The sequence below is a fragment of the Carassius carassius genome, chromosome 37 (genome assembly GCF_963082965.1).
Source record: "Carassius carassius chromosome 37, fCarCar2.1, whole genome shotgun sequence".
Taxonomy (NCBI): Eukaryota; Metazoa; Chordata; class Actinopteri; order Cypriniformes; family Cyprinidae; genus Carassius; species Carassius carassius.
Window position 1 is genome coordinate 23,257,424 of NC_081791.1, and position 22,144 is coordinate 23,279,567.

Sequence of the window (22,144 nt, forward strand, 5' to 3'; positions counted from 1 at the left end):
CGCCCTCACCTGAGTACTGAGCACTTCCACCTGACCCTCATCATTACCCAATCACCTCGGCACCATAAATACCACACACACGCACTAAATCAGCATCCGGTCTCGTTTGCGACAAGGTCTTACCTGTATGCTAACTCAAAGGACTAACTCTTCCTCTACTTACCTCTCTCCAGCGATTCTCCGAAGATCAAGATCCCCAGTGTGTGTGGTTCACCTACCTCCTCTGACGTCTTCACCCAGCTCTCACGGATCCATTCATCAGTCTACCCAACACTACCTGCTCCTCTGCTTGTGTCTATTAATAAACCCTTCTGTCTGTTACTCCCTAGCCTCCCGAGTGGTCTGTAACATCACTGTTTGGATGGTGTTACTGTCTGCAAACAATGACAAATATTTTATCCAAAATCTGTGTTCACGCCACCTTATACTAAACTAAAGTTCACTAGCAATTAATATTTTTATGAAAACATGTTTTAAGTTGTAATTTACCAACACTGGCACGTCATTGGACCTGTGGTCATCGTGGCCCTGAGGGGTGTCCCCCCCAGGCGTCCCTTATTTTTCTGTATTGAAGGTGGCAACCCTAGTTGTACAACAATACCACGAAAATATGATAGGTCCTACAAATACGTTTTTAAAGCATGCATAGATTAATCTGGCTGCATGCATAAGTTTAAAACCGATTCTGCATAGTAGCCTATCCTTTGCCATTTCCCTGAATTAAAGTGGATTAACTGAGACTGTTTGACAACCAAGACTTGAATGACAGTTTCAGGCCATGTACAATTATTCTGAAAAGCTCCTGATATAAAGTCTAGTGAGGAAATGCATGACAATCTACATGGTTTGTCTACTTAGTTTATCTTTAGAAAGCATTCATTGGTGTTACAATATAGGCCTACCATAAATAATTTTTCATTATTTTGGGAATTTAGTCAGCAAGCAATATATACACTACCGATCATAAGTTTAAAATAATTCACATTATATAAATATGTTTATTGCGCAACAAGGTGCATTTATTTAATAAAATAAGCCAAAAAAGCTATATTAGAATAATTTCTGAAGTATCTGAAGATTGGACTAATGGCTGCTTAAAATGTATCTTTGCCATCATTTAAATATATTCAAATAGAACAATTATTTTAAATTGTAAAACTATTTCACAAATATATAATGACATTTAAATTTATTTTACTATTTTACAAAAAAATCTAATCTTGGTGAGCAAAAGAGACTTTTTCCAAAAACATGTTTGTTACAAAATGTTATAAATGTTATGTATAATGTTACAAAAACCCACAAGACATCAGAATAGATAATTTCATATTTATATTGGTTCTAAAGAAGAAAACAATTTACAAAATATACATTACCATATGATTGATGACCATATAATTTACCAGCCATAATAACAATTGACTCAGCTGATCAAATCAACCACAAATTCCTTTTTGACATGCTTTGTGATCTTAGTAAAGGCTGTAAAGATACTGTGCTGGTGCCAGAAGTTCAGGGGCTCTTTCTAAAGACACACAGATGAACAGTCCATTCTTACAAGGCACCAAACGCCCCATCTCAGTCAAACACACCAACCTCTGTCTCTGAACAGGCCGTTAAATCAGTGAAAATGTGCAATATTTACAGTAAGAAAACAACAGAAAACTACAAAACATAACATGCGTAGGAGAGAATGCTGGTTTTGTGTCCCTAGATTCAGATATATTCATAAAGGAGAATGTGTGGTAATCTGACATACTGCATTCAGCTTGACAATGATAATAAAAAAGTGAACAAATATGACAGTTTCATCTATTATCTATCAAGTGAAATGACATTTAAAATCAAAGTTAAATGGTAACTAGAGTTGTTGCCAATCCAGTAAATCTTGTGTAATTAAATGTTTCACACTTACAAATGTATTATTCTTGTCTCAAACTGATGTTTTAATGTGACGTAACTGTATAAGTGATATCTATGGCTTATGTACATTTCTTTCCCTTTCTCAAACACACAGGCACATACACTCACACAATTGCCTTTAAATGGTCCTTAAAATTACCTTTCTACTGTATACTACTGTGTGTTTCAATGTGCAGGCAGTACAGAGGAATGTTCAAAAGGTATGTGTAAGCTTATTTATGATGATATGACGGGTGCAACATTCCCTCTGATAAATATAATCAACAATGTTCTCGATGCCAGCTGAACAGAAGGGCAATGCATGTATGAAAATGATTTGCGGAAGCTTAAATGGAGATATAAGCTTGTTTAGAGCTTGCTGAAAGCCATCTGTTCATTGTGTTTCTCATTAACACACATAATAACGAATGGTTCAAATGGAAACATGGAATCTCTTCTTCTAAATGAGCAGTCTTTCTCTTAACCAGGACAGGTGTTCTCTGATTGGCTGGTGGTGTCCGTTGGTTGAGTTCCAGGTGCAGCGAGTGATAGCTCAGGGATCGATGTGGAAAGCCAGCAGCTTGTCGGAGTGAAGGTTGTTGAGGGTGTGCAGGTCTGGCAGACGCAGGAGCAGTTTAGGGAAAAGAGAGCTGTCATCAGGGTGGCGACGGGTGACAAGGGTGCGAAGCGCTCGGATGAGTCCTTCCTGTAACTGTTCCACAGCTACTGTATCCAAAATGCCAGAGCAATCTGTGGATAAATGAAGAACAATTTATTACAAAAAAAAAAAAATGAAAAAAAATATTATGAGTAAATTATAAAGATGTATATATTTATATATATTTATTTATTTAAAATAAATTGATTGTTTTTTGAGTATTTAATGTTTGATTAAAAATAATTAAATGCTCAAATAAATTTAGTATATTCTTAGTTAATGTATGTTATTTAGTATATTTAGTCTACAATCATACAATGTTGTTTTGTACCCAAAAAACTGAAAGTCACTGTTTGTTTGTACTAACATGAAATTTGTGTTTAATCAGACTTCTGTTTGAGTTTAAAATTTATATAAACCATTTCTCTATTTATAAGTTATCTGCTAAAACATAAAAAAATAAGCAGTTTATCAGTATCAGAATTTTAATATTGCACTAATGAGCATCCCTTTTTTAAATAATTAACTCAGTGTTAGTGGATTTTTCACATCTCCAACACTAAGCATTAGCAATAATAACAGTGATACGTGCCTTGGCAAACAGAATTAATTCATTTGATTCCTGTGTTGTTCTCACCTGCAGAAACCAGCACTACCGCCATAAAGAGAGCCATCTCATCTGACTCCAGGCCCAGAGAGCTCAGCTTGGAGCTGAACTCGAACATGGCGTCCAGCAAGGAGCCCATGCCTAGACCCCTAAGGGTGAGGAGAGGATACGTCTGCCCATTCAGGAAAGTCACTGTTCTTTCCTTGTGGTTGAAAAGTGAGCAAAACCTCACCATGAGCACCTGTAAAAAGACAGCATGATCAGACGGAGGCAAAAAAAAAATTTACCCAGGTGATTTTTTTTTTTTCAATCTCAAAATATTTTCATAATTTGTAGGTTGATGTCCCTAAGGGTGTTAACTCTATGAAGTTATCTACACATTGCATTGTGTTTGTTTTGAGTGATCTGACTTGTCAAACTGTGGCTTAACAAATCGCGTGAGTTTGAGTTAGGCTAATTGGGAAATCTGTTTGATTTAGTTCTGCTAGTGGCCTAGAAATGACACACTTCACCTTTAATAGAACAGACGGGGAAGTAAACTTTAGTAGAAATGTGTAATCAGTACCTGGAAAGTGCCTGCTTTGAGCAACATGACTTGATCATGCTGGCAAAGCTCCTGGAAGCCCGGAATGCCCTTCGCGAACTCGACTACTTCACGTACGGCCGGCGTGAAGCACTGAGAGAAAGACTCCCACACCTGCTGGCTGGAGACGCCAGGTGCGGACACAGGGTATGCGTTCAGTGGACAGGCCTATGATAGAGATGGTATATATCATTTTAATGTTTTATTAGCATGTATGCTTAACTTTCATGTTGTGTTTCAGTTATCACATTGGATTAAAACCTACTGACTTCGCTCACAAAGGGTAAAACAACCTCCAAAATAAAATCTTTAATAAGAATTTTTGTACTTTTTCTGGGATATTTCTTTCCACTGTTACACTTGTGATACACTTGTGGCTTACAAAGAAAAATAACTTATAAATTCATTATGATATATTATTACCAAATATTGGGTTCAGTTTTTTTTGTCAACTTTTCTATCCATTAGCACACGTTTTGTATTTCTTTTTGTACTCACTGACCTTAGTTTTTGAGTGAATATTGCCAAACCTTTCCACAAATAATTGTTGTCATTGAGGCTTATGGCCAACCAGTTCCAAAAAAGGAAAACAAAACCCGTGTTGACTGACAGAAAACAAGTTTGCAAAGGATTCAATCCAAGACTTGGTGATAATACTGCACAGTAAATCTATGAGCAGTTTTTAAATGGCCAGTCCATTTTGGCAGAACACCAAAGTGCCCCTGTAATGGATTTTTGAAAATGACCTTTCATGCAGTTTGAAACACAGCTGTAAGTGAATTAAAACATCCTACAAATTTTGAAATCTGAAAGTGCACCGTGTATAAAGTTATTGTCTCTCAAAAGAAAGAGTCGACTCTGAATCATGGAAAAATGAATCGTTGAGCTAATCGTTTGGGAGGCGTTGAGCAAATAAGGTAAAAATAAATGCATATTATAAGACAATGAAAGTGGTTTTGACCTTGCATGGGTGTTAACCTGTTGTTGGGGACTCCCAAAACCAAAATATCAACCTTTCATAACCCATAATAGGGTTCTTAATTTATTCCTATACACATAATATTGGTGCTATAATGAAACAATAATATGACAAACTCGTAAAAATAAAGGTTTCAAAAAAAGGATTTCACAGCAATGCAACAGAAGAAACATTTTTGGGTTCCTAAAGAACCTTTCAGTGAACAAAACAACCTTTATTTTCTTATTGTAAAAACATTTGAATAATCTAACAAACCTTCTTTCACTATAAAGAAACGTTTGTACAATATAAAGTTCCATGGATGTTAAAAGTTCTTCATGGAACCAAAGATGGCAATAGAAAACGTATGTATATTGAACCATTCTTACCAGCACTTTGGAGCCAGCAGCCAACTTAAACGGACACGAGGCCTGGGTTTGGGACTCGCCAGTCACGTAGCTGTTGTAATCGACCTGAGTAGGTTGTGAGGATGAGTTAGCGCTCAACTGGAGGTGATTTTGGCAGAACGAAGGAGCGTAGCTGTACTGGTTACTGTCCACCAATGAAACTGAGCATTTACTCTCACTGGAAGCAACTGGGCAGCGAGGCGAGACTGAGAAGCATTCGTGAGCAGTCGCGTGATATACCACGAGAGGATTCACATGAGGGTAGCTGCTGTCCTGAGAAGGGTTGTTTTGAAAGGTGCTCGATCTGCTGCTGGTGTTTATGTTGCCCGCACGTTTGCTCAGGTGGTCCTGCGTGTTTGTGAAGATGTCCTGGTAGGCTCGTGATAAGGCACCAATGGCCTCTTTGGATTGGTTCTCGCTGGGGCTGGGAGGAAGTTCGCATGGTGGTGAGGTTTCCATGCCCATGGGGGACGATTCGTTGAGGCTGTTCATGTAGCTCTGCATCTCATCCAAAAGCCGCTGCTTCTCTCGTTTAGGGATGCGGCCGAAACGCACAGCTAGGGGTCAGAGAGAGCATGGACATGGACAAGACAACATAAAGCTGTAATTAGCTTTCTTAATAAATGTATTTGCTTTATCTGTACATTATTTTACAGACCAAAAAATTGTAATGTTTCATGTTTTTTCAAAATGCAGTAAAAAAACAACAACGTTTTTCCTTCTTTCTTGAAATTGAAAAAACTGCTTTTTGTCCATACAGCGAAGGTCAGTGGGATCCAAAACAATACTGAACACCACACTTTTTCTTTATATGGACAAAAACTCAAAATATTTTCAAAGTATCTTTGAATATCTCACAGAATAAAGTAAGTCAAGGTCAGTAAATAATGGGCGAAATTTCTCTTTAAATGTATGGCGAATTTTCATTTCATATTGGCTCTTAATATAAAATTTTAGATTTAAAAAAAATGCCTGGGATTTATCTGAAAAAAAGAAGTCTAAGGCAATGTTAAAAAATAAACAAGATGTTGCGAAACCAATGCATTTCTATGCGAATCAATGATAATAAAGATCCTGCCTGATCGGTAATCAAAATGCCCATGTCCCATTTATTTTATAATAAAGCACATGGCAGCATCAGAAATAGCCTAGTGTGACAAAAAAAAAGTGAAATATTGTCTGAAAATTGCTTTGGAAGTGAAAAAAAAACACTCAAAAATAGCAAAGCTGCAGTGTAGGAGACAACTTGCTATCTAGAATCTTTGGTCGCTGTGGTGTAGAATATTGATGATCATTAAATGTGTTAGTCATGTTTTTAATGCTTTCGCATCTTTCACAGGCCCCTCACTCTTTTCTCCATCACCACCCCCTCATCTAAGTAAATCTGTCAGCTGTTGAATCTAAAAATAGCACCAATGCTACCATATGTTCCTCCCCCCACTCTTCATCTCTCTCCGTCACTACCTCTTCCTCTCTTCATCCCTATGCTACTCTCAATCCTCTCTGAAGCCGTAAGTAGGGTAGTGGGTCAGGCAGAACGTGATGACAATGCCACGGGAATTGGGAGATAAACTACTGACCGTGGTAAGGAGAGGACAGGAAAAGGCAGGGGAGAAGAGAAGAGAAGAGAAGAGAAGAGAAGAGAAGAGAAGAGAAGAGAAGAGAAGAGAAGAGAAGAGAAGAGAAGAGAAGAGAAAAGAAGAGAAGAGAAGTAATTTGTCAGATTGAGGTGGCAGTAGATGTAAGGTATTATGGTACATCCTGGGTTGTAGGATGAGAGCAGAAGGAAGGCAAGTGGCAGAGATGTTCCATATATCATATATGTCTCACAACACCTGCATCTGAGAAAATTAGAGAAGCCAAAAAAAAAATTCCCACTCTTCTGTAACTAACATGCAATGGTTGCATGTGTTATCCTGCAGGATGATCAATATTTTGCATTGCTAAGTCCATAACTGACTTGCCACTTACCAATCAGGGTTGTGTGCCATTTAGAACTCAACTGAAGATGCCTTTTAAACTGCGATTCAGTCCCTGAATTTCAGCTCAATTTGTATTGTATTGTTTGGCAAACCGGATACAAAATTGTACTTAGATTTGAATGTAGGAAATCAGAATTAAATTACTGTAATTTTTAACTAGTAATGCAAAATAAACAATGCATTATTTTGTCAAAAATAGAAAAGTTAAAAATACAGTGTGTATGTTTATAGATAAATATTTTTTTTTGTTGAGATAAATCAGTTCTTCTTATTGTCATTCCAATTCAATTTCCTGAATTCAATCTCGGTCTTAATTGATGTAGCAAACAGGATGCAGAATTGCACTTTTAAAACTTAAACTGAAATAAAAATAAAAAAGTTAATATTACCAATTTTAACTAGAAGAACAGAGTTAAAACTCTGAATATTGTTTTAACAAAAGTTTACTTATTTCGTTTTATTTAAAAAAAAACTTTAACATAACAATTCATTTCCTAGAATGCATTGCCAGTGTTGAGTTTGTTTCAATGGCAATTCAGTAAATTCCTCTTCCTGTCATTTCAATTCAAATTCCACTTCTGGTGGGTTGTGGCCAATTCAAATTCCAATACACCAGTTCTGAATTTGACTTAAATCTGTTAAATTCAGTTCAAATTCTCAGAATGAATCTGAAGACTAGGGTGCTTCATCCTGTGCAAACAACTTGACACACATAGCTTAGGGCGCTGCACTGATTACTAACAAATGGCAAGTTCATAGCAGAAGTGAAACCATGCCACACCATCGTGTCAAACCAAACATCTGTTTGTACCACATAACCGAAATTAAACTAAAGACTGCTGTAAAGTGAAATGAAATCAGGGCGTCTACTTTATTGTGGTATTTGAGGCCGTTGCATGAGGTTTTCCTGTTTGTGCAAGAGAACCCGTCAGAGAAACAGGTTTCTAGGTTGTGGGCCCTAACAATTTCAGGAACTAGGGTAAAATGACTGTTTACCTCCCCCACTTTGTAACCAATAGACTCATTTCTGATAGTGCCCTCTTAGAATAATATCCAGTGCAATCTGCTATCATAGCCAAACCTAACTTTGAAGCACATCCGCTGGTAACCATGTGAAATTCTGCTGAGAACCTGACTAAATAGGTCACAATGTACAAGTATCAGTTTATTTTGCTAAATTTCCTCAAAAGTTAATTGGACAAGATTTATCATTCATTTCAGTGTTATTCGGGGTTAAATCTCCACCAAAGGCATTGTTCTTCTAAAGAGTTCAGATGCCTTGCTTTTTTCTGCATCCCTTGCTTAATTTTTGCTGCAGCACAACATTAATTGCTGAGGATGTTATAAGGCCACAAGTATGGTAATCAAGTCGCCCTTGTTCCAATTTCTCAAAATAATTCTTGTATTTGCTGCAGTTTTCCAGATGACAGATAGCTTCAGGGACTGCGTGACTCCATCCCTCATATATCATTGTCTCTAGGAGGGATTGGGAGGCAGAGCTTAGGGAACATGCGAGGGGGAAGGGTAAACCGATTGAGAGAAGGAGGCGAGAAAAAGAAGGGACCACAAAGGGCAAACGAGACAGAAACGAGTGCAAAACAACTCTCTTGAAAGTTACCAACGGTGCAAGACTAAAAGAGGAAAGTAGGTTGGGGGGGGGGGGGGGGGTTTGGGATGCTTGGCTTGAAGAATGCAATGAAAATACGACTTTTAACTATTTGTCATATGTCAGTGCCCTGATAACCTCTTAAAATTCTCACCGTCACGGGACATGCCAACAGACAGGCATTTTTTGAAGCGGCAGTGTTGGCAGCGATTGCGGTTCATGCGCATTATTAGACAGTTCTCGTTCTTCACACACATCTTGTAGTTAATGTTCTGCTGAATGCTGCGGCGGAAAAAGCCCTGCAAAGAACAAAAGACATTTGATATGATAAACCACAATAACATGACAGAAAAGACTCATGCATGTTTGATTTATCTGAGGCTTGTTCTCTCTCACCTTGCAGCCTTCGCATGCATGGACACCATAGTGGAACCCTGATGCGATATCTCCACACACTTTACAAAGGAGCACCATGCCTCCAGTCTCTGCTCAGATAAAGATAGAAACAGAGAGAGAATGGGGTCAGGACGTACAAGAACGCATGTCCTTAATATTGGGGACTCGTTATTCCTTTGTGAAAGAAGATGCTGACTTGTGTGATGTAGGTACTAAAAAGAGAACCCACTTACTGGTAAACGTGCCAGTGAATCCACAAGGCCTTTTGCCGGCGATGGGATGGGAGTAGCTGTGTGAACCTGCAGTGGCGTTGTTGTAGATTTCAGGGAACTGAAATACCAGTTTTGGAGAAGGTGCTTGCTGCTTGAGGGCCCCAATCTCGGTGAAGGTGACCTCCTCTGGGGAAGAGGGCTGGGAGTGAGAAGATGGAGATTGGGTTTGATAGCCACTAGAGGGGCTTCCTGGGCTTCTTGGACTGGCACTGCCATTGCTACCAGCGTAGAGTATCACACCCCCTGTAAAAATACCAGAGTATATGAAGCCTTTGAGTGGGAAAAAAGACATAAAAATGGAACTTTATTTTGTTAGTAAATTTCATTATGTTGCATTTTCACTAGTCTTTCAAACACCTTACGTTTTAACAACCCTAGTTAAAAGTTAGAGTTAGGGTTAATTTCATGTGCCCGAGCTAAATTTGTTGAACTGGCAAATTTGCAAAGTCTAATTTGCATTGGCATTAAACAATGCTAAATGCTAAATCTATCTATTTAGACTGAAAGCATTTTTAGATATTATAATGAAATGTTATTTATTTAAACCAGCATGTGAGATTGTTCATTTGCTGATATCTTGCTCAAGTCATAAATATATTTCCAGTATTCATTATTTCATGTTTGGCTATTTGAGTAACTTCCTTGTTGCTCTACCATCAAATTCCAGGTTCACAACAAATGCGCTTATCAGTTTATTAATTGGTTTTCGGATTTTCATGAATGTTCAACAAGAGACATTCATTAAGAAAGTCTACATCATTGTTCGTCCTGAAACAAAATTCCCATCAAATAGTCAGAGTTAAGGGATAAGTTCAAAGGAAAATCAGTTTTAGGTTCACAACCATGAATAGGTGTTTCTACACTCTTTTGTTACTCCGCTATCATCATGTCCCTCTGGTTGTAGGAATTAATCATAGTTGGGGTTAGGTTTAGGTGTTGGATCTATGTTTTTTGATTCAGGATCTACCAAAAATTTTGATCTAGGAAAATGTCTTACTTGGCAAAACCCCGCTGACCAATATTAGGCGAAGTATGCTAATATGCTGTTCTGAATTCAGCAAGTGTTTTTTTGACTCGAGAAATGCGCCGACTGATTTAGTCCGTTTTAGAGAATCGACCCTGACCGATCGATCAAAAAGATCCGGTTCAAAAAACTGCGGACAATACAACGGCGTATCTCTTTGTTCGCTATCTGTAAGGGGCTAGGGGCATTATGTGAGTGATATTTAACCGCTTGCAGCAGCTTTCAGAAGGGAGGTGATCTAATGATCTAAACGACTGGGAGTGAGTGAGGTTTCCTCCGTCAGAACAATCTCAAGCGTTAAAAATAATGACGGCTGTACAGCAGCATATTGCGACGATAACCATTTTTGTGCACTCAAGAGGTTTACGGTTTGGTGTTGTTACACGTTACTTTAAATGAAACCATCGGCTTGTTTTATTTCCATTCCCCCGCAGGTTTCTCTTTCTCCCTCTGGGTTTCTGCATCCTGTCGCATCCTCTCCGGTCATGCGCTCAGGATGAGCTGAGGCACGATCTCACGTGTTTGCGACGCGAGCTCTCCCGCCTCTGCTCTCCAATAATAGCCCTGGCATAGTGCCCCAGCCAAAACTGCACAACACCTGACCGCCGCCTCACATGGAATCCTGACACCGTTCCTACCCAAACCAAATCCGCAGTCTCGTGTAAACAGCTACAACAACCGTATCAAACGCTACATGCAGGGACTTTGCGATAATGTTACGGTTCCCACACAGATGCTCTCCTGTGAGAGAGAGGCAACGAGGACTCACGTTTTGGTAGAATGTGCACCGTGGCTTTCAGATTGACTTTTTAAACAACCCGAGAACACAGTCGGTCAAATCTGGGCCAAGAGAATGCGATTTAAAGCCGCAGTGTCCAAAACGTTTCTTGCACCATGGTGCTTTAACAATGTAATGCAGTGGTGGCTTTCAACAGGCAAAGTTATTAATGATATTTTTAATAAACAAAATGCTTCTTGCTTGTGCAAACAATGTTGTGGAAGCTGGCCTTGCCGTTTTCACACTATTTACGCCACTATTTAGGCCAGTATTTGAGTCAGTGTCTCCATATGTGACCCTGGACCACAAAACCAAACATTTATTCAACCTCATGACATTGCAAGTGCACATGAGTATCTTATGTAGATCACAAAAGAAAAAAATTCCTGAATGTTTTTAGTTTAACTTTGCCTTTAATACTGTGCAGTGCTTATGACAATAAGCTAATTATTTCCTTATTACTGTCTTTCAATCTGTGTTTTCCACATCAGTTGGAACCATTCTGTGGTAAACAAGTTCAAACTACCAGTAAATAATTGCCTTACTCCTTTGTGTGTTTTTCACATGCTGCACGCGGTATTTATTTAGCTCAAGTGTTTTTGTGATCCCTCTACTGGCACGTGCAATGGGACTTGTTGATATACTGCAGCGCAGGATTTTACAGCCTTGTGATAGTGAGTCCTACCTGAGTGTATTACTCAGTCCTGCCCAACTCACAAACCCCACCCACTTACACAGAAATACTCACACCTGGACACACGTGTGAGGCCACAGAGGTTAAACAGACAAATTACATTATAGATAACAGGACATGCCCGTTATTAAACCAAACCATAACAGCTGGGGCACAGTTGTTTTTGGCACCAGTTTCACATGATTGCAAACCAGTCTAAGGCTTGAATTAGATATTAATCTAAAATATGTAGGTGTGATATTATTTTTTCTTTTTTCCTGCCCTTTATGTAAATAACCAGTTTGAACATCAAGTGAAGATAATACAATTTCTAAAAGCTAAATAAGGAGCCGTGCACATGTCATTGCAAGCCGGTACAAATTAGGGTCAGTGGAAACACCAGCATTAGTTGAAGAATCAGCAGGTCTCTTTGTGAGCTTAGGCAACCCATGCAAACCCTAATCTGCTAGTGACCAAAGGCAGGCGTAGAAACGTGAGGACTTTGCAGGGACAATTATTCCCTCCTCCCTGGTCTCAAATACTGGCATGGTCTCTCTTCCTCCCTCCCCTGAGGAAAATAGCTGAACTCTGCCTTGCATGACCGCAATGTTTTCTAAATCTGCCTTGATATACGGCATCTTAACATTTCTGCATTTGTATGGGTTTGGGCGGGAATGCAAGAAAGTAATGTGAATGTAAAATTATCATGATAAAAGCACATACTTTCACTTTTTAAAACTTTTTTAGAACAAGCATGACATTTGCTTACTATTGAAGGAGATGTGCTCATATATAGATTAAATGGGTTATTACAGGATAGAAAAATTTCATAAAGTGGGTCAAAATCACACAAATATGAATACAATTTAAAGCCAAAAGTTTTCAAACTAGTTCTCAGACCCTCAGGACGTTTCATTACATTTTTTTAAAAAACATATTTGGTAAGAATATTATATTATTTTATATTATATTATATTATATTATATTATAACATTTAGTATTTAGTAAAAAAAAAATATATATATATATATATATTTATATATAAACATAAACTTGGATAGGTAATTTCGTCCATTGTAGAATGTTCACATTCTGTCATGAAGCTGTTTATGCGAACCGTTGCATGAGGCGGGAAAACGTGATGAGGCGCTACACTGACTGCATGAAATCGCTGACCCACTGACCAACCTCCCCTTCCTAACGTATAATCCGCATCAAAACATAATCACTGAAAGAAGCAGTGAGGGCGGGGGCGTGGAAATCACGCGCTGCACGCGGCTGAAAGAGCGCATGCACGTGAGGACGATTGTAGGCGCGAGGGATGCGTTCGGTGGCGGTGGGAAGATACGCGCGCTGCGCTCCCACAAGCAAAACTAAAAGCCTCGCGCCTCTCCTATAATCGAAAAGCACTATAAAATAGAGGCAAGCGGCTATATAAAATGGAGGGGGTGGGTGGATGGTCCGTTAGCTACACTGCATAAATCGCTTCTGGAACTTCTCACTCATCTCGTGAGCACAGAGCATAGACTTTATGTGTGATACGTATTTAAACCATTGGAACGTGTAACAGAGTTCCATAAACGTTTTACACCAATAATGATAATAAATGGAACATTATAAGCTAATGCAAATTATTTAAGGTCCCGTTGTTGTACAATAGACACATGGTCGCCGTGATTTTGCCAAGTAAGACATGTTCAACATCAACATCTTTTAATGATGCTGATTCAACATTATTGTCCAAAAATATAGACTTAACCCAATCACCTACCCCTAGACCTAACCTCACCCATAATTTATTCCTAAAATCAGCGTGAAATGATAGCTGATTAACAAGGGTGTAGAAGCACCTAACACTGATTGTAAACCTAAAACAGATATTTCCTGAAATGCTATAATTCAATTTCGATTGGTTGATTGTAATTTTGTTCCAGGATCAACAAGGATGCTGGTCCAGGAACATTTTGAACTTGGTGAAATCACACTCACCATAGTCACATATTCAACAGAGGTTTCATAAGTGGATTTGTAAAGCATCTGTCATCAGTAGGTTAGTAAACCAAACCAAATGTGCCATTTTTTGCATAAGGGACAAAAAGAAAAAACTAGAGTAGGCTACACAATTTAGTTCCTTTGAAAATGAAAATAAAAGATTCTGTTTTTCACCTTAAAAATACTTATTGTAGTTTGGTCATTTTTGGGGGGTCAGTTTGGGTAATACTGACTTTTTGAATGAAAGCAGTTTATTTAGATGTTACCACATGAAGCACATTAGGAAACCACACAGGTTTCAAAATGTTTAAGTTTGGTGTGAACTGTTTTTTTGTTAACCTGTATGTAATAGACTTATATAATATCAAACATCATATTGGTTATTGGACATGACATTAAGCAATTCTTTGTATCAGTCAAAATTGCAATATTGTTGCATCCCTAGAACTCCATGTGGGCTGGATCTAAAGTCACATGTTTGAGTTTATGTAGTGTGTTTACTTGTTAAATGTCACAGAAAATCTGCTTCCTTGTTTCCTTTTGTCTAACTCTTAAAAGGTCATGTGATCAAATGTTATTATTTCCCTGTCTTTAATGACTTTATGCAGCATGTTATTGTGCCTCATATTTGTTTTACTTGCTTTCAAGGCTTTCTGTCAAACAGAGGGTGAGTTGAGAGGGTGTGCCAGGCACGAGACAGTTTTTCTATCACCTGTTCTGGAACGTGACTGCAGCTTTAATGAATCAGCCATCAATTAACATTGAAGTGGACTTGGTTGACTGAGCCAGCATGTAAATGGCCCTTGGCTAACCTCAGTATTGAACCACAACTCAAATCAGCTTAACTGGTTAACCTCCTTGGATGAAGGCTGCATACTTGAGTAAAGTAAAATTATTGTAAGCTCTATAAAATAAAAGAAAAACGAATGCAGCTTTAGTGCATGACCACCCATGTACCCCAAGAGTTCACTAACTTTCCATAAGTGTTGGTGGGACAGTGAATAATGTCTCTTGACTCTTGCTTTTCTATTTATATTCCAGTTGCATGTTTTTTTTGAATATCTCGTGTGATTAATGGCCATACTATAGTTTACACTAGTAAAGTGTGCTGATGTGTCAGAGCCAAGTTTGACAGCGCTCTTGGACCATCTATACACGTGAGTTTGTTTTCATGGCTAGTACCAGGAAGTTGTTATAGCACACGTGTGGTTTCTAAATAGATTCCATGAAAGCAATCACACAGGGTTTATGACAGCAGTTACAGAAGTTACTCTAATATAGCAATGTTTATCACCATCATTTATGTGATTCACACATTGGATTAGACTGATGCTATATTTAGCTGCACTTTGTAGTCTTTATGCTGCACTGATGATGAGTCTAACCAGCGCAATCATAAAAGCATGCAGACGCCTTCATGACACCTGCCTAGGTTATTACTGCAAAACCAGTGTGTATCACATAATTCACTGCAGCACTGTAAAACGTCTTTGTTTTGAGTATAGTTCAAATGCAACTTGCAGATTTCAGAGTGAACACGCATGGAATATATTAAAGTTTTAGAACCATATGCATTGTGCATCTACATACAGTTTAATCAGTTAACACAAAACATGAAATGTATATTTAGTTAATTATGATGTATAAAATGCATAGTAATCATAATAATATTAAAACTCTAAAGCTTTTAGAATGAGCATGTCTACTATCCTCAGCACTTTTAATTTAATTGTGCATTTTAAAAAAAACATTTAATCAGAAAAAAAATGTATACAACCTTTAATGCACAGAATTATGAGTTCAGCATTTGTATTAAATGCCAGGTGGATTATAATAAACATATTAAGCCACATCATCGATAAAATGGCATTTTTATGAAAAATAATAATAAGCTATATTAGCAGTAATAATATTGCATTATAAAAATATTAATTGTAAATACAACAATAATAATAATAATAATAATAATAAATGTATTACTTACCAGGACTGCTGTCCATCCTTGATATGTTTTTCAAGATCCTCTGTCTTCAGAACTATTATCTTCGAGAAAGTCTGTGTGGGTCAGTGTGTTAAAGTCTGGTGAAAACAGGTATAAAAGTCACGAAATGCCTGTGCATACAGTGAGAATCCCGAGGAAGGCAGGCAGAATCTCGAGCACAGAGCATTTGGCAGCGGATACACAAACAGTCGGTAAAAATAGAGTCGGTCACAGGTGTGCAGATGCAGTTTCCGCGCGCGGCTACCTGTACCCTGCTCTTGATCTAGTGTGAAGGACGCGTTAGGTGTGCTGGGTTATGTCTCTCGTCTGTCCGTTCATTGTCATCAGCATCTCTGTGGGACTGTCAAACTCCTGGGCACGCACACGCCCTTCCACACCCACATCAATCACGTTTTAGGATGACTGGCAAATGTCACTGAGTTTAGGAGAGCCGTCAACCTCTGTTGTTGTCTTTGGCAGGGATTTATCTCACTCTGACGTGCCCCATGATCTCCTAGCTTTCCCTTTCCTCTTGATCCTAGCGTGCATTTTCATTGGCGGGAGTACGTGCTAGTAAAGCCACGCTGCATGCGCCCTCTGCATGTGCCGTGGAAGCGCTTGTCCTACTGACACACATTTTATGCAAAACACAGCGTGAGACTAGGCGACATGAGAGGCTTGCACATGGACTGCAGGAGGGGCTCTGCGTGACTGCTGCCGAGCGGGCCTTTTAAAATCTCTTTCAACATGTGAATGAGGCACAGAGGCATGGCATAAACAAGTGCATAAAAACACCTTATGTATGTAAGGTACAGTAATAAAGTATTTATCTTAAAAAAAAAAATAAGATAACACAATATCAAATAACTGTTTTGGACAGCTCATAATCATTATAATTTGAACTTATGAACTATCTGATTTCTTACTGTATAGTTGATTCTAGCCTGAATGTAGTTTTGTTGTGTTCTCTTGTTTGCCTAATAGCTATAGCAGAAAAAAAATTATTCGATTTAGGAATTTTAGATTGAAGAACAGAATTCAAAGAATGTATTTCCATAAAGAGGGTCTGAAGCCAGCATACAAAACTTCTACTAGAGAGAAGCAAGGGACAACACACACACACACACACACACACACACACACACACAATAAATAAATAATAATAATAATAATAATAAAACAGCTTTTATTCAAAATGGAAATCTTGATTCTTGTGTTACAATATACACTACCGTTCAAAGGTTTGGAGTCAGTAAGTTTTTATTTTATTTTATTTTTTCAAAAGTAATGAACACTTTTATTCAGCAATGATGTGTTAAATGGATAAAAAATGACATTAAAGACTCATATTGTTATGTAAGGTTTAGAAGTGGAGGTGTAAATAATTAACTGACTAAACATTGTAAATATACTTCTAGTATATTAACTCAAATATAAATCATATTAAATTCTAAGCATTACAACTTTCCAATATGAAATATGAACTCCACTTCTAAACCTTACATTTAGAAAAAAATGTAGATTTTAGTTTTAAATTTAAATAATAAATACAGTCTTGATGAGAACAAGAGACTACATTAAAAAAAAAAAACATGAATGGCATTGAATGGTATTGTATGTGTGTGTACCCTAGTATATATATATATATATTTTTTTTTTTCTTTTCTTTTTTTTTTTATGTAAATGCATAGTTAAGGCCACTTAATATAACGTGGGACCTACACACACAGAGAGAGATTTTTTATATCTTAATAGCTGGTTTTGTTTTAATGAAAGCATGTGCTTGTGCTGCTGGGGTTAAAATCAGATTTTGGGGGATAATGATTTGTAAACAATACCCCTTTTAAACTGAAAGAACAGCAAAACAGCGTCCTCTTGTGGTTAATAAACGCACACGGCTGTTTTTCTGCATTTTATGCTATTACAAGGGCGAAGCCAGAAATGTTTTAGTGGGTGGGCCTTCATAAAAAAAAGGGGTGGGCAAAATGTAGTGCATGAAAAACATCCATTAACAAAGGCAACTCTGACAAACAAATAATAAAATGCTCTTCCTATTTACCATTGTGCTATTGTGGCGGTTAATATTAATCTGAAAAAAAAAAATATTTATAGCTTTTTACATTTTTTTTATAGCAAAATTATGTTATGCTATAGTTTTATTTGCCATAAAATATAGGCTAATCATATATTTATTTAAATAGATGAAAAGCTTAAACCTTGTTCAGCGTCTTGCAAATGGAATATGTATTGTATTGCCCATGAACTTGGTATTTACTTGGCCAGTCCTTTATAATGAGTATCAATAACTCTTATACACTGTAAAGTTGTCTAAACTGGAGTTGGTCAGTGCTATTTGAACATAGATTAGGGTATAGTTAAAAATTATGTTCCAGCAAAAAAACACAGTATTCTCACTCATAGTGTTTGCAGACAATTAAAGTGCATAATAATAATAATGACAACGTAATGCTTATGAAAGTGCTCTTGTTCATAGTGCTTTCATATACAATGTGACATGACCTTGAGCAATAGTGATGGCTTTATGTTGTACTTCCAATGTTGACCACTAGATGTAGCTTTAATGCAAGAAGTGGCTCTTACACCCTTTAAATTACCATCTTAATTTAGCACTAGGTCACACCAATAGATCAAACCTTCCTTTATATTTTTCTTCAGTCCTTAATATAATATATTCCCCTCACCCATAAATAAAATATGCCTGTAAATGTAAAAGTAAAAGCAATGTAACAGGCAACCGGAGAGGCTAAAATATGCTTCTGTAATATCAAATCATGCAACATATTATAAACCTCCTTTTAAGGCCTTTATTTGGACATCGAGAGGAAGCTTTGTCAAAGTCGGCCATAAACATTCTAGCTCGCATCTCTTTTTTTTTTCTGAATCCATAAAAAAAGTTTGATTACAGCTTGTGTGCTTGACATGTTGATTGAAATGATACATTTCGCACAAGATAGAAATAATCTGAAGATAATGTGGCACCTTAAGTAAACCCTGTTTCTATGGTGTTTTGACAGTTGCCAGGGTTAATTGGCTGTGTTAAATCTGGAGCTCTGTTCCACAGCTATGAACCCATGACTGTGGGCAACTCAAGCACCGAGGAACATGTTATGGCAGGGCATGCCGATAATTACAGAGGGAGAGCGGCAGTGTTTGGGAACTGAACAGGGGCTGCTGCCAACATGCACACAGTAGAAACACCTTGTGCCTAGAGCTAGGCAGACAGCCATCAGTGTCTGTCATCTTTCTGTTCCTCTCTTCTGCCCACCAACACTTACAAGCTCGAACTCTTTCACTCTTTTATTGAAAGATCTGTTTGTGAAGTCATGCCAGATTCTCTGAGGCTGATGAGCAATTTAACAAGTTTATACCAAGCTCCCTGTTAGGGAAAGAGCACTAGTATGGTGAAGAGGATATATATAGTGAAAAGTTTAGATGTGACTTTTAAAATGCTTTTAAAATAGTCTTTTGTTGTATGTATTTTACTTTCACATTTAATGTTTAAAGGAATAGTTTATCAAAATGTTTTAATTTCCTCATCATTTAGAAACCCTCAGGCCATCTAAGATGTAGATAACTTTTTTTTTTAGAACACATTTGGAGAAATTTAGCATTACATCACTTGCTCACCAGTGGATCATCTCTTCTGCAGTGAATGGGTGCCGTCATAATGAGTCCAAAAAACTGATAAAAACACCTCAATAATCCACAAGTAATCCACATGACTCCTGACAGTCCATCAGTTATTATCTTGTGAAGTGAAAAGTTGTATGTTAAGAGAAACAAATCCATCATTAAGACATTTTTAACTTCAAACTGTTGCTAAGATATGAGTCCTCTATTCATATTGCTTTCAGGAGAGAAATATGCACAGATCAAGCACTGTTTACAAGCAAAACAGTTTAAAACAAATATGTCGGCGGATTTGAAGTGAGAGGTATAAAAGGATTGATTTTTTTTTAAGGTGGATGCATAATGAAAGATTATGGACCCTTGGATGATTTAGAGTTAAACCGTCTTGATGCATTTGATTTTTAAAAGCATGCAGCATTTCATTTCACAAGAAGTTCAAAGATGAACTGGATTACTTGTGGATTATTTTTATGTTTTATCAGCTGTTTGGACTCGCATTCTGACGGCACCCATTCACTGCAGAGGATCCATTGATGAGCAAGTGATGTAATGCTACATTTCTAAAAGACTATAAAAACAAACTCATCCACATCTTAGACTGCCTGAGGGTGAGTAGATTTTTAGCAAAGGTTAATTTTTGGGCCAAACTATTGCTTTATTTCAATTAGTTACTTTGCATTTCTTTATAGGCTAATTATTTGGAAAAATCTACTTGCAATCTCTGAGTGAACATATCGTTTCAAAGTCTTTTTTTTCATTGTGCAATGGCAGTTTTATTTGCTAAGGAGAAGGCATTGAAAAGGGGACCTTTCTTCTCGAGCACAAAGATTTGCCGCAATTACAGAATTGCTTCCATATGTGGATCAGGCATCTTCTCCCGCAGCCCCCTCCAGCCCCCCTCTCTTTGCTCTCTTTCTACGCGTTCTCTCTCCCTGTCTTTTAGCGACGTCCTTCCCCGACTTCTGTTTTTTAGCCATACTATATTTTTCCGCCCTTGCTTTCTTTCTCTTAGAGCCACGAACGGTTTTGAAAAGGCCACCTTTTAAACAAAGTCCATCTTAATCAGAACATCCTGGTACTTTTGGCAGTGGGCTTCACTTGTGCTGGTTCAATTAGAGTGAGAGAGCCACGGACAGAATGGGCCTGGATGCAAAAACGAAAGGAGGGGGGGGGGGGGGGGAGAGTTAGAGGGGGGGGGGGGCATGAAGGGAAAAAAGCGAATAAAAAGAAGAAAGAAAAAATGTGGTTTCACCAAAAGAATTTCGGACTGGAGGGAGGCAGCCTGGTGAGTGCAATAGGGAAAGGTGGAAAATGAGAAGCGAATGAGAGGGAGAGAGCGAAATGTTTTTTGACAGAGGTCGGTTCAGAGAGGGTTCATGGTGACATCATGGCTGATTGTGAGGAAAGTATAGACAGGAGAGCCATTCACCTTTCATTGGACACATATGTTGGAGGATAGGCCGCGCACTCATTTGCATGCGCTTATTGGCACCCTGTTAAGTTTTTTTTCCGACAACTCTGTTTGCGCCGCCGAGGCGCGCTTGCTTACTTGACTTGCGCACATACACATACAAAAATAAGTAGGCCTACAAACATGCACACACGTGCAACCACAGATTAAATATGACATGTGGCTTAACATTTACACGAACTTTAATGCAAAATATACACCACAGCCTGTCCCATTTTCCCCCCTTATAGCTTTTTCCAAAAGCACTCTGTGTGTTGTTTTTCCTAGTCTATGTTATTTCTTCATGTCAGTTGGAGTCAATGTTAGAGTAAATGTGTACATTTTGCAAAGCGGAATGAATGAGGCCCTTCATTGCCCGAGCCGTGCGTTTGACTTTGAAACTAAAAAACGGATGGCTTTCGTGTGCGTGTGTTCATGTATTTACGTGTGCGTGCTTTGAGTAAATTTACGTTGTGCTTGCACATGCACGCCTCGCGCTCTCTCCGCATGTCTCATTGCAGCACAAAGCTTCACATGACATCAATCTGCATGCAACGAAATAGTGATCTCATTACAGGCATCTTGTTCCTGATTAAAACCTGCCGTGGCCACCAGCCTCTCTCTTTCTGTGTGTGTCTCTTTCTCCTCCCCTCCCTTTTTCGTTTTCTTCCCCTTCTTTTTTCCATCCTGGCCCACTAGTCCTTGGCATAAATAAATACACGTCTTAGTAGAAATGTTATTCGTTTATTTATTTGCACTCCTTACTATTAACACGGGGGAAAAGAAGGTCACGGATGAAAATGAATGAAGGAGGAAGGATAAAATAATGATGATGTCAGAGGCCTTTAAGATGAGTGATGATGTCATAGCAAAGAGTGACAAATGCAACTCTTGTGAAGAAGAAACCATTAGGAGAAAAAAAGGGGGGAGAAGTGGAGCAAATGACAGGGAGCCTGTGTTCAAATGCACTGTGAAAAATGATTTTTATTGAAGTTGAAAATAAACAGTATTGGACTTAGAAGTGGAAGTGTAAATTTACTAGCAATTTCTGAGTGAAAACTGTTTCTACGCCAATTTTTTTTACAGTGAAATAAATTTACTAGTCGATTGTTGATTAATTCTGCTCTGTTTTCATTGAGTTAAATGTTTTTGACATATGACGTGTTAACAACAACCACAGCAATTTATTAATTTGCTGAAGATTTTTTAAAGCACTACACTTTA

The 22,144-nt window shown here is 38.0% G+C and overlaps 1 protein-coding gene across 1 annotated transcript; it reads right to left on the reverse strand.

Annotated features, from left to right (window-relative positions):
• Nucleotides 1–1,313: 1,313 nt before the first annotated feature.
• Nucleotides 1,314–16,376, reverse strand: LOC132118422 (nuclear receptor subfamily 1 group D member 1-like). The gene is made up of 8 exons (XM_059528253.1): nucleotides 15,823–16,376; nucleotides 9,333–9,614; nucleotides 9,100–9,188; nucleotides 8,858–9,002; nucleotides 5,098–5,672; nucleotides 3,733–3,918; nucleotides 3,198–3,408; nucleotides 1,314–2,652 (listed from the first exon to the last, which is right to left on the reverse strand). The coding sequence occupies exons 1-8, from the start codon at nucleotides 15,836–15,838 to the stop codon at nucleotides 2,456–2,458; spliced, it is 1,701 nt and encodes a 566-aa protein (XP_059384236.1). The 5' UTR covers nucleotides 15,839–16,376; the 3' UTR covers nucleotides 1,314–2,455.
• Between the last annotated feature and the right edge of the window lie 5,768 nt (nucleotides 16,377–22,144).